Raw genomic sequence first — 18239 nt, forward strand, 5'->3', positions numbered from 1 at the left:
TGCATTGATTATTCTAGTTATCCATTCTTCCATTCTTTTTTCAAGATTTTTAGTTTCTTTGCACTGGGTACGTTATTCCTCCTTTAGCTCTGAGAAGTCTGATGGACTGAAGCCTTCTTCTCTCAACTCATCAAAGTCATTCTCTGTCCAACTTTGATCCATTGCTGGAGATGAGCTGCGTTCCTTTGGAGGGGGAGATGCACTCTGATTTTTTGAATTTCCAGCTTTTCTGCCCTGCTTTTTCCCCATCTTTGTGGTTTTATCTGCCTTTGGTCTTTGATGATGGTGATATACTGATGGTGTTTTGGTGTGGGTGTCCTTTCTGTTTGTTAGTTTTCCTTCTAACAGTCAGGACCCTCAGCTGTAGGTCTGTTGGAGATAGCTTGAGGTCCACTCCAGACCCTGTTTGCCGGGGTATCAGCAGCAGAGGCTGCAGAATATAGAATATTGCGGAACAGCGAGTGTTCCTGTATGATTCTTGCTCTGGAAGGTTCGTCTCAGGGGTGTACCCCACCGTGTGAGGTGTGGGATGTCGGTCTGCACCTAGTGGGGGATGTCTCCTAGGTAGGCTATTTAGGGGTCAGGGACCAACTTGAGCAGGCAGTCTGTCCGTTCTCAGATCTCAGCCTCCATGTTGGGAGATCCACTGCTCTCTTCAAAGCTGTCAGACAGGGTCTTTTGCATCTGAAGAGGTTTCTGCTGCTTTTTGTTTAGCTATGCCCTGTCCCCAGAGGTGGAGTCTACAGAGACAGGCAGGCCTCCTTGAGCTGCTGTGGGCTCCACCCAGTTCGAGCTTCCCAGTGGCTTTGTTTACCTACTTAAGCCTCAGCAATGGTGGGCGCCCCTCCCCCAGCCTTGCTGCTGCCTTGCTGTTAGATAGCAGACTGCTGTGCTAGCAGTGAGGGAGGCTCCGCGGGCATGGGACCCTCCCGGCCAGGTGTGGGATATAATCTCCTGGTGTGCCGTTTGCTAAGACCCTTGGTAAAGTGCAGTATTAGGGTGGGAGTTACCTGATTTTCCAGGTGTTGTGTGTCTCAGTTCCCCTGGCTAGGAAAAGGGATTCCCTTCCCCCTTGCACTTCCCAGGTGAGGCGATGGCTTGCCCTGCTTCAGCTCTCACTGGTTGGGCTGCACCAGCTGACCAGCACTGATTGTCTGGCACTCCCCAGTGAGATGAACCCTGTACCTCAGTTGAAAATGCAGAAATCACCTGTCTTCTGTGTCGCTCCTGGTGGGAGCTGGAGACTGGAGCTGTTCCTATTCGGCCATCTTGCTCCGGGTCTCACCAGCTTTTTCTTAATGCATGGAATAAGATCTAGAGACATTTTGAGTACTGTTAAGCATAAACAATATTTCAAGGTATCTACAACTGTAATATGGTATGTAATATCTCAGATTTCTATTGATGGTAGAGTCACAGGTCTTTCTAATACTTTTGTGGTTTGATGCCTACATTTTATAATGGAAGGAAATGCTAAATTTCAGTTAGAGGTTAATAAAAATAAAAATGGAAAATCTTTTCCTCCATCTAAATCCACATATGCCCTGAATTCTCTTCTAGGTTAAGAACTTCTGGTTTAAGATATACTTTTGGTTGACAGTAGTAAAACAAGCCAAAAGAAGTTGACCATTTATGTGATGTGCAGTAATAAATTAGCAATTCAGGGTTGAGGAGCTCATTACTAATCTGTGGATAGTCCAAATCCTAGCCCTTTTCTTTCTGAGCTTTGCCTTTTGTAAATCTCAGTCCCTCACACACATCAGACAAAGGTATTTTGTGAGTGGCTCTGAAAATGGGGGCAAAACATAACCCTGAGGAGGCCTGGGGGCTGATCTGAGCCTTAAGACTTATTTGTGGGGACCTGGTGCTGTTCTTTTTAAGAATAAATTTTAGAAGGACAAAGTAAAACTCCAAGTTGAACTTAATGATGAGTAAGGGTCAAAATGAGAGTCTACATGTAACTCCCCATGCCTCTCCACTACCGATGTGGATCTGCCTGGTCCACATCACCCTGGAGTGCTAGGGTGACCCTAGCACTATATCCAACTCTTCTCACCTCTTTAGGAATTTTAAGCCAACAAATTCAGTATGGAATTTATTACATGGTATCTTGCATTTCAGAAGCAGAATCTGAGATGGGGACTTTTGCCAGAGATTTATTGGGGGAGTGCTCTCAGAAGTGAGGAAAACAGAAAGGGACAGGAAAAAAATGTTGAGTAAGGATGTGGTCTCAGGAAAAGTCTAGCCTCAGCCTGATCCCATGAAGAAGCTCTGGAGCAGAGCTTATCCCACCCAGCAGCAAGGCGGTTGGGCCATTACCCTGCTGCATCTGCCAGCCGGGGGAATGGGGCAGGTATTGGTTTTCTAGGCCACTTCAAGAATTACAAATTTAGCAGCTTAAGACAGCATAAAGTTATTATCTCACAGTTTCTATGGGTTAGGAGTCTGAGCATGGCCTGCTTAGGGTTTCACAAGGCTGTACTCAAGGTGCCAGCCAGGTCTTTTATGTGGCTTGGGGTCTTGTTCCAGGCTCGCATGACTGTTGGTGTAATTCACTCCGGCAGCTGTGGAGCCCAGGGTGACTTGCTTCTTCAAGACTAGCAGAAGACTCTTTCTGCTGCTTCCAGTCTCTTAGCTCAACCTTCCAGTCTCTTAGCTCACCGCTCTCCAAGGATTCTTGACACTTGCACTCCAACCCACTCTAGGTCAGAAGCTATTCCTCCCTGTGAAAGGGGTCACTTGAGTAGGCCAATTCAGGCCATCCTTTCTGATTCCTTCAATTCAGCTGATTCAGAACTTTAATTATATCTGCAAACTCCCCTCACCTTTCCCATTTAATGTAACATCACAGGAGTGAGAACCATCATATGTCCAGTCCTTCCCACCCTCAAAGGGAGGGGATTATACAGGGGCATGGGTCACTGGCATCATTTTAGGATTCTTCCTGTCACAGGGCATGACTTGTAGGCTTCTCTGGAGGAGATGGCTCCTGTCACCCAAGGGCAGTTCTCCTGAGAAAGTTGTGGGCGTAGGCAATGCCTGTAGCGGCTAGGGCACTGAGGCCCCGTGACCTGGTTCCAGCCTGCTCTCCTTCCCTGTCCATAGTCCCTCCCTGCCCCCCACCCTGTGATCTTGCCCCACAGACCCTTCTCAGGTGGTGGTGGTGGTGGTGTTGTAGGGGCAACTGGCTTTTTTTAAGAGTGCCAGGAGCTCTCCAAGGTGCCCAACATCCATTTCTCCAATCTTCACAACAAGCATGCAAGATTGATTCTGTCATCCCATTTTACATCCGAGTAAACAGACTCAGAGAGAGTAGGTAAAGTGGCCAAGGTTACACAGTTCGCAAGAAATGGAGCTGGGACCCCCTCTGACCTTGGACTGGCTGACATCAAAGTCATTGCTTTTTCTAGTCCTATACCTCTCTTCCTTAGATATCTAGTGTTTACTAGACCTCCATATTATCTTCACCAACTGAGAAGGTGCCCCGTCAGCCTGAGGAACTCCCAGGCCACCCCTCTCCCAGGATTCTTGACACTCTGGGTCAGAAGCTATTCTTCCCTCATTGGGTTGCCACCATTCTTCTAAGGGCACCTTCTTCTCTGTACCACAGTTTTTTGCTCACACTCCTCCTGTTTTTCTCTTCTCAGCTTCCCTGTGCCTCATGGCGCCTGGCATAAGGCATACAGCAACCAAGTGTTGGCAGAAGGCAAATTATATGGTTTGGCTGTGTCCCCACCCAAGTCTCATCTTGAATTGTAGCTCTTATATTTCCCATGTGCTGTGGGAGGGACCCGGTGGGAAATAATTGAATCATGGGGGTGGTTTTCCCCATACTGTTCTTGTGGTAGTGAATAAGTCTCATGAGGTCTGATAGTTTTATAAGGGGAAACCCCTTTCACTTGGCTCTCATTCTCTCTTGTCTGCCGCCATGTAAGATGTGCCTTTCGCCTTCCACCATGATTGTGAGGCCTCCCCAGCCAGATGGAACTGTGAGTCCATTAAACCTCTTTTACTTTATAAATTACCCAGTCTCAGGTATGTCTTTATCAGCAGCATGAGAACAGACACACCAATTGAGGTTCCTCCAGAGAGCCAACAAAATGTCCATGCACTCTTTCATTGTTCCCCCACACCCACAGATCTGCCATCCCTGGCCCTGCCTGGATGCCAGTACCTGGCCACTGCTGCTATATTCCATGCTTTTGGACAAGTGTATGCTCAGTATTGTCCAGGAGACACAGGAAGCTCAAGACAGAGCTGAGATCCAGTTCCTACAGCCACACTTACCACCCCCGCCCCCGACACACACACAGACTCTCCAATGCAAAAGCAAACCATTCGCAAATATCCAGCTACATATTGTTTTACCTTTGAAGAGAAAAAAGCATCAATGGAGTTATATGATTTTCATAGATGAATAATTTATGCAGATATGTTAATGGAAGAGTAATTGATGTTTCTTGACCTTCCTGAGCACTGATGCTTGCCAAAGGGTTATACATTTCAGATTAACGATGACATCCATTACTATATGTGAAATTGCTTATAAACTAATATGTACTCTCTAATCTCATTGAGAAATTTTCAGAAACAAGATACACTGATTTTCTCATCACTTACTTCCTGCTCGCATGACAGAATTTCTGGAGTTCTTTGAATTCAGCTGGTTTTTGTAGTTCTGTCTAGCCAATATTTATAACTGAACTAGTTCAAACAGTCAAAGCATTGTCTCTTCTCTTCCTGGTTGAAATTCTGTCTTGGAAGACTGTTGTAGTCAGCTGTGCTTGTCATAAAGTTTTGTTTAAAATTATTTTAGAATTTTCTCCTTTGGCTTTAATTTAAATTTTTGTTTGTTTCCTTTTTTGTTTGTTTGTTTGGAGACAGAGTCTCGCTGTGTCGCCCAGGCTGGAGTACAGTGGCACAATCTGGGCTCACTGCAAGCTCCGCCTCCCAGGTTCACGCCATTCTCCTGCCTCATCCTCCCAAGCAGCTGGGACTACACGTGCCTGCCACCACGCCCGGCTAATATTTTTGTATTTTTGAGTAGAGATGGGGTTTCACCATGTTAGCCTGGATGGTGTCGATCTCCTGACCTCATGATCCGCCCGCCTCGGCCTCCCAAAGTGCTGGGATTACAGGCGTGAGCCACCGCGCCTAGTCTTGTTTACTTTTTAATCTATAGGATTGTAAATGAAACCACACTTGACCTCAGTTTTTTCTCTGGGAAATAGGTTCTTGCTACAGGTATAGTTTATAAGGATTTATTTCATAATAGGGAGCTTTTTATAGATTTTCATATAATAGTTGCCATTTTAAAAATTGTGTTAAAGGCCAGGTGCAGTGGCTCATGTCTGTAATCCCAGCATTTTGGGAGGCCAAGGTGGTTAGATCACCAGAGGTTAGAAGTTCGAGATCAGCCTGGCCAACATGATGAAACCCCATCTCTACTAAAAATACAAAAAATTAGCCGGGTGTGGTAGTGTGTGCCTGTAAGCTACTCAGGAGGCTGGGGCAGGAGAATCACTTGAACCTGGGAGACAGAGGTTGCAATGAGCTGAGATTGTGCCATTGCACTCCAGCCTGGGCAGCAAGAGTGAAACTCTGTCAAAAAAAAATTGTGTTAAAAATGGTAATGATCACCATTTATTACTTGCCTACAGTATGCCAGTCATTGTACAAGGTATATTTTATAATTATAAATATTATTTATTATCTGATTACAAATATGTTATACCTTACACCGTGTCCTGTATGTCTCTTATGTTTATTTATGAATTTTCCTTCCTTTTTCCTCTCCATGCTTTGATCTGGATATTTCCTATTGAGAGAATACACTGAGGCCAAGTGTGATTTCATTCACAATCCTATAGATTAAAAAGCAAACAACTTCTGGGTCGCTGGTCATGTTTTCTGCTGTGTTCAGTCTCCAGTCAAATATATCTTGTCTTCTCAGCACCTTAACCACTGTCCTCAGCCTGGTTTCTTAGTCTCACAGCCCCATGCTGCTGTAGAATCAGCAGATGCCTTAAGGATAAATGTGGTGTACAGTAAACATACCTCAATATACTTCTTTCTGTTTGGGATTTTGGCCCCTCAGGTCCTGGTTGCCTTATTAGCCCTGAGCTCTTAAGTGTTGTCTTCACAGAGTCATAAGACTTCCAGAAATTCAGCTCAGAAACTCAAGAACTTAGCCTTTTAGCCACTGCTTCACTTTCAGTTTCATAGCCTCTCATCCCACACTGCTTACAAATCTGGAAACACGTCAAGGGAAAAGTGCCCATAAATGTTGGGGTTACCTCCACATTCTTTCCTTCTCTTCGGGACCCTAGACTCTGAAGTCCTGGCTGTCTTGATAGTTGGTTCCCTGATAATTTTATATATTTTTAATTTTTTAAATGAACTTGGCATTTCAAACATAAATTCCATGATAATTTTAAATGGGGCTGTGTGTGTGTGTGTGTGTGTGTGTGTGTGTGTGTGTGTGTGTGTGTGTGTGTCCAGCTTTTCAAGTTGTCCGTGGGAGGACAGTTTCAGTAAGTTACTCTATAATTACTGGAAATGCAAAATCCTCAGTTTGCTTTTAAAAGAATCTTCAAGCTGATGAGAATTTTAAAGTAGCTTATAAATAATATTTATAATTATAAAATATACCTTGTACAATGACTGGCATGCTGTAAGCAAGTAATGAATGGTGATCATTGCCATTTTTAACATGACTTTTTTTAACTGTGATCCTATTTGTTATGAGTATAGAGATAAAGGAAAAGCCATCCCATTTTTGAAGATTTCTCATTTCTAGGTGTGTCTACAAGGTTATCATAGGTGAAAGTAGGGTTGGATGCAGAGAAATAGTAAGAGAGGATGGAGGATGGAAGGGACGAAAAGATCACATGTTTGGAAAAAGAAAAAAATACTGAATCCTCTTTTAAAAACACTTAGAAGATTTTCCCCAAACTAATTATCTAGCTTAATGCTAACTGCTTATTTGCTGACTTTCTGCATTATTTACAAATTTGAAGTGGGGCCAACCCTTCCTGTTTTCATTTAATTTACCCCGGCAGCTGCTGGTTAGCTAAGGAAGGAAAAAATCCTCTTTTTTTCTTGGAGACAAGCAGCAATTAGGTAGGCTTCTAGGTCAGGTGGCCAGTTAGGGGTGCCAAGTCACTCCGGTACTTCTCCCAAATTGAAATGTGTATCTTCTTTGGCTGGGCAGATGGGGTCCCCTCTTCTCCATCTCTGCTGCTGGGTCCTGGTGCAGGCCCTTACTCTCTTTCCGCTAAACCCGTGTGGCAGCCCCTCCTTGGACTGCTTCTCCCCAGTCCTGCACCCATCAGTCCACTTCCACGTGGCAGCTACAGGGACCTTTCTAGAATACAGCCTCCTGCTGCCTCCGTGTTGGCCTCGCTGCCCCTGTCAGAGGGATTTTTCTTTTCTTTCCTTTTTTTCTTTTTTTTGAGACGGAGTCTTGCTCTGTCACCCAGGCTGGATTGCAGTAGCGCAATCCTGGCTCACTGCAACCTCCGCCTCCTGGGTTCAAGCAATTCTCCTGCCTCAGCCTCCTGAGTAGCTGGGATTACAGGCGTGCGCCACCATGCCTGGCTAATTTTTGTATTTTTAGTAGAGATGGGGTTTCACCATGTTGGCCAGGCTGGTCTCGAACTCCTGACACAGGTGATCCGCCTGCCTCAGCCTCTTAAGGTGCTGGGATTATAGATGTGAGCCACCATGGCCAGCGAAGAAGGACTTTTCTGTAACAGCCTCTAGTGTCATGCTACCCCCTTCCCAGCTCTCCCTAGCTTTTAAGATCACATAACCTGCAAAGTCCCCTCGATCTTGTTCTGCATGAGTCTTCTCTCCCCCATTGCTGCCTACCAACTTGACTTCTCCCCTTTGGGAGTCAGATGCACGCCGCTGGACAGCCCATGCCCTCTCCACGCAGCTACAACAGCCCTGCCTCGCACCTGCTGTCTGCCTTAATGTCCTACTGTCTTTCGACTGTGCCCAGGGGCATTTCCTCTGGGAAGCGTGCCAGCCCTCAGTCTGAATCTTTGGGTCCCCAAAGCCTCCCCTCCTGGTATGTGTTGAACTGCATTGTCATCCCTTGTCTGTTTCCCCTGAGACTCATTATTCCCTGAAGGTCTTTCATGTCTGTTTCCCTGGGGCCCAGCACATTGCCTGGCATAAAGTAAGCACCCAATAAATTTCAGATGGAGCATATGTTAAGTTCCCTATAAAATCTCAGCTGCTGCAAATTCTGCCACCAGCCTGGGTGTTCTCCTCTGTGGGGGCTCCGTCAGTTTTCAGAGACAAGAGACTCCCATACATTTTTAGCAGGAAAAGGTAGATTCTTGCCTTTTAGGCTGTCAGAATGACACTTTTTTAGATGCTTTAGAACTCCAGAAGCTTCAACTTTAGAATTTTCAGTTTGTAGAGGTTTTTTTTTTTTTTTTTTTAAAGCAGTAAAATTTCAGTGACCATGGTCTGTGCCAGAGCTGTAAGCCTCTTTCTCCATCTTAAGGAGTTCCTCTGCTTAATTGCAGTGCTGAACTCAGGAAAGCTGCGCTTCCAAAAATGAAAAGGAAACCACTAAATGGTGCTGCTACTTTTCCTTTGCAGCTCAGATAAAACCGGCCCAGTGTGGGAAGGAGGGGCTGTCCTTTTGGGGGTGTTGGCCTGTTTCTAATTGCTACACTTTCCTCTGCCTCCACCCACGCCTCAGTGTGGTTTGGGTCCCTTCTGCCTGGAGCTACTGGGACATGTAATAAGAAGCTGCTTTTCAGACTTCTTAATTAAAATAGGTTCTGGCAGCTATTGCCAGGAAGCATCATTCGCACCCCTACATCTCCAAACGCATTACTTATCCAAAATGAGATATGGCACGACTCAGGTTTGCCCCCTCAGCCTCCATGGCTTGAATGGCTGCATTTAGAAACAGCCCTTACTTCAAGCCCCTATTTCTTAATTATTTGTCACTTATTCACATTCATCCTTGTGTGCGAAACATTTTTCCCCTCACCCTATATGCTGTTATGTAAACAAATAATTTTTTAGGATGATGTCAGAACCTAAAGTAGTTGGGATGGTTTTAAAATAGTATTTTATGGACAGCAAGGAAAGTAGTTTTGCTTCTGGTTTCACTTGCTAGCTTTGGGATGGAGGGCAATTTATTTGAGCTCCTGCACCTCTGTCATCTTGTCTGTAAAACGGGGGCAATGGCTGGTGCTGTGGCTCACACTTTTAATCCCGGCACTTTTGGAGGCTGAGACAGAAGAATCACTTGAGGCCAGGAGTTCAAGACTACCTTGGGCAACATAGTGAGACCCCATCTCTACAAAATAAAAAAGAAATAAAAGAAATAAAATAATGAAAGTTAGCCAGGCATGGTAGTATCCAACTGTAGTCCCAGCTGCTCAGGAGGCTGAGGCAGGAAGATTGCTTGAGCTTAAGAGTTCAAGGCTGTAGTGAGCTAAGATTGACCCACTTCTGGGAAACAGAGCAAGACTCTGTCTCAAAAAAAAAAAAAAAAAAAAAAGGTAGAAGTGGAGGTCAATAATCTACCAGCTCAGGTATTGTAAGGATTAAGAAAGACAGTGTCTGTGAAGAGTTTGGCCCAGTCTCTGGAACACATTTGGTAGCCAGGAAATAGTAAATGACTTCTGTTTCCCTACCCCCATCTTCACCTCCTCCCCTAGAATAACAACATCATAACTGACTTATTTCATCATTAAGGATTTAAATGCAGAACCTTAAGATAGTCAGCCTTAGGGAAACATTGAAGAATTTATTTTTAAACACATAAAGATTGCATTCATTCATCCCTCTCGACACCACTGGCAGTCTTCAAGTTCTGGTTAGCACAGTCAGCAGGCAGGGAGGATCTGGATCCCAGGGTTGTGTGCTTTGCTCCCAGAAGGACATTAGTATCAAAGGTCTGCTCCTGACATCTGGAGTTCAAGAGGTGTTTCCTGGAAATAATTTGTCCAAAGGCTCCCCCATCTCTCTCTTGGAGAAGCCCTGTGTTTTATTTATGCTGAATGGTTGAATCTATTCCCAGCTGAATGCTTTCCTGAACACCGGTAAAAATCATCTGCCAGTCACTCAGGCCCCCACCCTGGGAGTCATCTGTCCCCTTTGCCTGGTCTCCCATGCCCCACAGCTCAGCAGCCACAGGCATGGCCATATCTGCCTCCCCGGCCCTTGCCACTCCGCTTCATCTCGGCCATCTCCTCTCCCGGGCTGCTGTGGGAGATTTCCAGTCTGCCCTCCAGTGTCTCTGCATGCATTCTGCTCACCTCCTCTCCCCTCCAGCCCCAAAGAACTCTGAAGAAACACAAGCTTCTGCGGCCCCATACACTTAGGACTACCACCACTTACTTCTTGGAGGCAATGGCAGTAAAAGTAGAAACAACAAACAAAACAGAATAAAATCCTCTTTAACTTTGTTTAACTTGGTGTTTCCCTCAATCTGTTTAATTTCAGACTCTTATTTACCCTGCTCCTAGGGAACCGAGGTTCATGGGACCAATCCGGGTGAATGCTGCTACAGTTTGTGGATGGGCTACTCCCTATTTGCTGGTTCAGGTAGCTTTGATCCCAAACATTAGTCAGCAAGGGCATCCATACAGTGACATGCTGTATGTCATCAAAAAGGAGATGTTCCCGACATGGACAGTTTCCAGAATATATGCTAAGTGAATAAAGCAAAGTGCAGCATGAGATGCCACGATGTGCTGCAGATGCTTGGACTGGATGGATACCTAAGTACCCCACACTGGCAGGCACATCTGCCTCTGGGGAAGGGGGCTGGGTGTCAGGGAGGGGTGGGAGCAAAGTCCTCCCCGTGTGCCTCCCGGGGCCTTTAGAACCTCTACTCCTTTGAACACAGTGCTACTCTGCTCCAAACGCCCCCAAACTTCACAGAGAGTAGTATGAAGTCCTCAGCTCTGCACTTGTGGCCCTGAGGTTGGCCTCAGCCTGCCTGCCCAGCTTCTCTTCTCACTCTTCCCTGCTGCCACTCTCCTGTCTCTCCCCAGGGACTTGGCTGTTTGCGCCACTTTCCTTTGACATGTCTCAGACTTGCCCTGCTCCAGTTGGAAGTCCTTGGAGCAGTCCACACCCACCCCCGCCAAGCTCACTGTCTCAGAATGTGGGACCACCTACCAGCTTAATCCTGCCTCTAACTCTAACTTGTGAGACTGTGGGGGCCAGAGTCCCCAGGAGACGGTGACTCTGTGTGCAGAAAAGCCAAGAGCTCCAGGGCTGAACAGATGTGACTGAAAATCTTTACCAGCCATGCGCCCTGGGGAACTGAGCCTTGCATTTCCCCTTTCCTTTTCTGTATAATGGAGGATAACAAGCCTTCACTCACAGGGTATGGGCGTGTTTCTCATCTCCCTGCAACACCTAGCACAGTGCCTGGCATCTCATATGTTCAGGGCATGTTTGCTCGCCTCCCTTCCTTTCCCATCGTGACTGTCAATCTACTGTTCCCTTGGGGCTTGAGATTCTTGGATTCTAAAGGAAAGAACATAGGGCCAGGAGTCAGACTTTCATCCCTGGCTCCACTGATGTCTAACTCTGGGATGATGCTGGGCCACTCAGTCTTTGGATTCCCTGCCTTAACACAAAATCCATATTTATCTCAATGCAAAAGAGATTTGATCATCAAAACACTGAATGCAAAGGGTTAGCAGAGTGAGCACAGATGTTCTCCCATTTGCCAACTGGTTTCTAAGAATATTTGGAGGATGAGTAAAGTAATGTCTTCCATATGCTCAAGAGAAGATGATTTAGCACCAGGCAAGGTAGAGAAGGAGGGCCCCCACCCATCAGCAGAGTGACCTTGGACAAGACACTAGCTGCCCTAGGCCTCAATTACCTCATTTAAAATATGAAAGTCATAAAACCCTACCTCACAAGGGTGATGGTGAGGATCATATGAGGCAATTCATGTGGAAGGTCTTTGTAAACTGTGAAATGCTCTATGACTGTCAGCCAGGATTAGTAGTTAATGCACGCATTTGTTTATTGTTTCAGCGGAGGGTGCAGGACGTCATCAGCCCAATCGTGTTTGAAGCAGCCTACAGCCTCAGTGAGCACGTGACTGGAGAGGAGGAGAGGGAACTGCCGCCTCTGACACCAGTTCTCCGCTGGAAAAAGGGACAAAAGATTGCCCAAAAGAATCAGGTCAGAACCTTAAAGCTCATACCCAGCACCCAAGGTGGCAGCTGCACACAGCAGAAATAATGGCCCAAAAGTTGAGAGAGCTGTGGACCTGGCTGCTCGGGAGACCACAGCCAGGACACACCTCCTCTCTGGGTCTCCCTTTTCTGATCTGCAAAATGATAAAATAAATGATCTTAGGGGTTACTTGTGACTACTATGGGACTTAAACACTTTCAGACAGTTCTCAAGTTGTTAGAAGTTACAATCCCCTCGAGGTCATGAACTGGCGGGCCACTTGGTCCCTGAACTTGCCCCTGTTCTTAAACTGCTTTCAGAGCTTAGATTGGTGGATAGTAGGTGCTTATTGTGCTTAATGAATGTTTTAATGGTGGGAGAATGAGTGAGGTGAAGAGGCAAGAATGGTAGCTTGCTGAATTGGCAGTTGAGTTACAGAATGCTCAACCCAAGAGTCCCTGGAAACAGCACTGGGGCAAGTACAGGTGGGTGGTCCACACTCATCAGATTCTGGGATGTGCTGCTGTGTAGAGAAGCTTTAGTGCAATGTTGAGTGCATCACTCGTATGAGGTAGGAGTGAGCCTGTGCCTGATTCTGTGCAGCAGCGCTGGCCAGCTCTGAGACGTGCAGCATTGAGTGCAGTGCAGGAAATATGCAAGGAATCTGCAATCCCAAGTCTGTTTCAAATCTTTTCTTGAAACCCAAGATCACCACAGACTCAGAACCCTGTGGAAGATCAGGAAAAACTGTGGGCTAACCCAGCCTCCTAGGCAGGATGGGGGCAAAGCTGTGGGACCACCTTTCACAGTGCTTCAGACCACTCTGAGTATAGGGGAAAACTAGCAGATTGTGACCCGTGCCTTATAGATTTGAGTTGTAAACTGAACCACAGAGTGTTTGGGATTTGAGATATCCATCCAAGTGTTCATGTAAGTGCTGAGATTTTTACCAAGGCATCCCATTATCTCCCAAAGCCTCTCTCCCATCATCCTAAGTGGGGTTCCCTAGAAGCAGAGCCTGAGAAAGGGAATTGGGAACACTTGGTTTAATGATGCTGTGCTCTTAGGGAAAACCTGTAAAGGAAAGGCAGGGGGCTCAACATGGTTGTGGTCTCAAATAAAGTCTGGCTGGGGGACTCTGGAACAAAAATTACACCAAAGAGTTGTCCTCGCCTTGAGGCAAGAGGGCTTCCCTTTTATGCCCCATATCATTCAGCCATTGACTGACTGTGGGGTGGAAGGGGAGTGTAACCCTCTTTGAAAGGGGATCCTTTCAGCTGAGGATGGTTCTCTAGAGGAGAATGCAGATGTGAGCCATAAGCAGCCTACACACACATCAGCCAGGGGATGGGCCACAGTTGACAGTGCCCACTACACATCAAAACACACCCTCTGGGGAATGCTGCCAAGAGGTTTTAATTTAAAACATGAACCTTCTTTCACAACACAAGTGCCCCAAGAGAGTGGCCTGTAAGTCCCACTGGCCGTTGATACTTGGAATAGGCCCTGGGGGAGGACAAGTGGTGTCTAAGCAGGTGGGCAGAGTAGATGGGCTTGCCTTAGGCTGAGGCGTGGAGAAGGCTAAAGAAGAGTAGAAGTTAAAGATGTTAAAGTTAAGATGAAGAGGCAGGGTAGGAAGCTGATGGTTTCTGCCTTGACTGGGAAGTACAGACCTAGGTCCCCTCCTGACAGGGAAGTAGGGAGAAGAGGTCGGCCTGGGGACACAGGAAAGCATGGTATTATGGTAACTCCTAGGTAATTGGCCTCTAGTCCTAGAATTATTCTGCTTTCTAAAGTCAAATCTTACTGGACTGATAAACTTACCCATACTTGGGTTATGGAAGTTACCCAGACTTGGGGTCCTGGGAAGAATTTCAGGGTCCTCTGTGCTTGTTTGTTTCTGAATTGACCAGTGAAGTAGTCATCTACTCTGTCCAGCATCTTGCTAGCCTGGACGTACTTTCCACAGTGAACCTAACTCTCGTTCCTGCAAGTCTGTCAGTGGCACAGATGTGGACTTTCTTTAGTGAAAAGCATCTTGGAAACTTTACTGACATTTTTAGATTTAAGTAGCCCAATCAAAGCAAGGGATGGAGGGACAGATTAGTATCAAAATGATGTTCTTGGTCACTTCTGGTTCATGATGGCCAACCAAGCACAAATGTTGATGTCTGTGCCTTCTGGGACCCCATTGCAATGATTATAAATGAGTAGATCGGAACAGGGAGGACAACACTGTGAAAGAAAGGGCATCAGCTAATGAAAGAGTCCAGTAATTTTCTGCTATGAGTGAAGTAAATGGAAGAGTGTTAGTGGGTGAACTTGAACTGTACATAGAAGAGCTGGCTTCCTGCCTACCCAGGGAACAGAGAAGCTGTAGCCACAGCCAGGCCAACAGTTACAGAGGGGGCCAGAGTAAGAAGTGAGTAAGGGCTGAAAGTGGTGGTGGTATTGGGGGAGGTCAGTGAAATGTGAAGGTTGGTATGAAGAAGGGTTAGAGTTGACTTTTATCCTTGTCTCCACCCCTACATGCTTCAGGCATGCAGAATAGCAAGCAGCCAGGCATCGTCTTCTCTAAAGTGTTGAATAAACTGCTTAAGATAGTGTGGGCGGCCTCGTTCTCAGAGAAAAGAAAGCCTTACTTCTGGCATTTAAAGTCACCAGTGTAAGAGCTAGCTTTCTCTTCTACAATCCACCCAAATACTTTCACAGATTTTCTACTCAGTCCTTTTGCCTTAGTTTGAAATATGAATGGACAACCAAGGAACCCAAGATTGAGGAAAATTTGGTGCATGAAAGGAAAGGCTAAAATAAACCAGTAGAATAACTAACTTAAAAGGAAACAAATGATTTAGGGAATATAAGAGATTATTAAAAACAAAAATTTAAAAACATAGCACCTTAAAGTCTATGTGGTAGACACAAGGAGAATTAGGAATATATTCCATTCTTTTCATTTTCTAATGGATGGGATTCTGTTCCTTTTTAAAGGGAGGAATGAAAGACAAGGGAAGGGTTCTTAAAAATTAAAAATATATTTACAGCACCAAAAAATCAGTGAAAGTATTAGAAGGTAATGGTACATAATTTCCCAATGGAAGTGCTAAAAGTCAAGTAGAAAAGAAAGCTAAAGATACAGGGTCCTATATCTCCAAGTAATAAGAATACTAGAAAGTAAGAATACTAGTAATAAGAAAAGAGAAACAAGGGAGAGAAAATTATGTGATAATAGAATAGCATGTTTCAGAGTTAAAGAGAGAGACTGTTTTTTAAAATTGGTGTAAACAACAATTTACAGTTAAGATAAACCGAAATTATCATAGATACATCATTTTGAAATGTCAGTGCTCCAAAGACAAAGGGAAAATTCTAAATGTTTCCAGGGCAAAGAATGCAGGAATGTTGATCACGGAGGATAAGTCAGCTTACAACAGAATGAGAGTCAGATTGAGTAGTCCATTAGATTCTTTATAAGCAAGATTAGAAACTAAACTATGGTGAAATAAAGGCTTCAATGTTCTGAGGGAAAATGATTTTGAAATTAGAATTTTGTTTTCAGCCACACAATCAAAGTATGTGGTAAAAATAAAGTCACTTTTCAGATAAGCAACGACTCAGAAAGTTTACCTCCCTAGTAACTCTTCCAAGAAAATTATCTTGTACTTCAACAAAACAAAAATGACAACCAGAAGGAGCAAGATGTGGGATACAAGAAACTCCGGAACTAGCTCTTAAAAGTCTAATGACAAGAAATCCCAGGATGATAAACTGCAGCAAGTCTAAAAAGCAGCCAAGTCAATTGAGAAGAGGAGATCAATTAACTTCCAGAAGAATGAAGCTAAGCAATAGAATGATGAGAAAGTGGCAGATATTCAGGATACAATGCAGATTAAGTATGTTTCTTTTATGGATAAGAAAAAAATAAAGGCAATCAAGACCTCTCAGAAAAATAGAAATAAGATAATTACCTGTACAGATGCTTCTTGACTCATGATGGGGTTATGTCCCAATAAGCCCATCATGAATTAAAAATATTGTGAGTTGAAAATGTATTTAATACACCTAACCTGCTGAATATCATTGCCTAGCCTACCTTAAATGTGCTCAGAACACTTACATTAGCCTACAGTTGGGCAAAAGTCATCTAACACAAAGCTTATTTTACAATAAAGTGTTGAATATCTCATGTAATGTGTTGAATACTATACTGAAAATGAAAAACAAAATGGTTGTATGGGTACTCACCATTAACACACACAGCTGAAAGCACACTGAACCTAAAGAATATTTGAACTAAAATTAACTGTTGGATTATGGGGCTACTACTCTAACAGGGTCATCCATTTCTCTCTCTTCTGATGAGTCTCAAGAATAGCTGGTAGAAGCCACTGGGGTATTGACACTTGTTGATGGCTTAGCAGGCATGGTGGTCTGTAGAAAGCTATCAGTTGTTTACCCTTGTAATCCTGTAACTGACTGGGACCTGCAGCTCACTCCCACTGCCCAGCATCACAAGAAGTATTGTACCACATATTGCTACCCTGGGAAAAGCTTTTGAAATAAAAAATTTGAAGTATGGTTTCTGCTGAATACATACTACCTTCACACCATTGTGAAGTCAAAAAATCGTAAGTTGAACCATTATAAGTTGAGGACCATCTCTATGTCATGGTTAAAATAGAAAACAAATTAAAATGTGATAAAATAACCAGTTATAACTATCAGATGTTTTTTGTAAGCCTCATGGTAACCACAAGGCAAAAACCTATAGTATATACAAAAAATAAAAATAAAAAAGCAAAGAACCAAACCATACCACTAGAGAAAATCACTTGACCACAAAGGAAGATAGCAAGAAAGGAGGAAAGGAACAAAGGATCTACAAAACAACTAGAAAACAACAAAATTGCAGTAGTAAGTCCTTACCTATCAATCATTATCTTGAATGTAAATGGATTAAACTCTCCAGTCAGAAGACATGGAGTGGTTAACTGGATTAAAAAAAAAAAGACCTAACTATATGCTGCTTATGAGAGACTCACTTCACCTGTAAGGACACACATAAAATGAAAGCAAAGTGATGAAAAAAATTCTATGCAAATGGAAACCAACACAGAGCAGGAGTAGTTATATCAGGTAAAATAGACTATAAGTCAAAAACTGTAAAAACAGACAAAGAAGATCATTATTCAATGATAAAGGGGTCAGTTCAGCAAGAGGACATAACAATTGTAATATATATGCACCCAACACCAGAGAACCTAAATATATAAAGCAAATATTAATAGATCTTATGAGAGAGATAGATTGCAATACATTAATATTAGGGGATTTCAATATCCCACTTTCTGCAGTGGACAGATCATCCAGACAGAAAATCAATAAGGAAACATCAGACTTAAACTACACTCTAGAACAAATAGATCTAACAGACATACACAACAGTCATCCAACAGCTGCAGAATACACATTCTTCTCAACTGCACATGGAGCACTCTCCAGGATAGATTACATAGTAGACCACAAAATAAAACTTAATAAATTTAACCTTGAAATATCAAGTATCTTTTCTGACCACAGTGGTATAAAACTTGAAATCATTAACAGGAGGAACTTCAGAAAATTCACAAATACATGGAAATTAAATAACATGTTCCTGAATGACCATTGGGTTAATGAAATAATTCAAAGGGAAATTTAAAAATTTCTTAAGGCAAATGAAAATGGAAACACAGCATACAAAAACTTAAAATGTGGTAGGATTTTGAGTAAGTAGAAGAGTATAAAGAAGATAAGAATGTTGATCCTAGAAATATTCTATCTGAAGTAGAAGTTGAGTATTCCTGGACTTTAACTTTGCAACTGTAGAGGAGGATATATAATCATGACACTTGTCTTGGCTCAACTGTGAGCAATAATCATGAAGCCATAATAAAATTAGCACTATTTATTGGTTTTCAATATTTATAATTAAGCCAAAATCAGAGCTATGGTGATAGCATAAAATGCAAATGTCATTAAACTTGATTATATAAAGGTAAAAGTAGAATAAGAGAAGT

At 43.8% G+C, this 18239-nt stretch overlaps 1 protein-coding gene across 2 annotated transcripts in view; it reads left to right on the forward strand.

Annotated features, from left to right (window-relative positions):
- ITGA9 (integrin subunit alpha 9) overlaps positions 1-18239 on the forward strand; it is a 388944-nt gene that overhangs the window by 174191 nt on the left and 196514 nt on the right. For both annotated transcript variants that reach the window (XM_050780278.1, XM_050780279.1), the window contains one exon: positions 12037-12186. In XM_050780278.1, the coding sequence (XP_050636235.1) occupies positions 12037-12186 (150 nt within the window). The remainder of the gene's footprint in view (positions 1-12036; positions 12187-18239) is intronic.

The sequence above is a fragment of the Macaca thibetana genome, chromosome 2 (genome assembly GCF_024542745.1).
Source record: "Macaca thibetana thibetana isolate TM-01 chromosome 2, ASM2454274v1, whole genome shotgun sequence".
Taxonomy (NCBI): Eukaryota; Metazoa; Chordata; class Mammalia; order Primates; family Cercopithecidae; genus Macaca; species Macaca thibetana.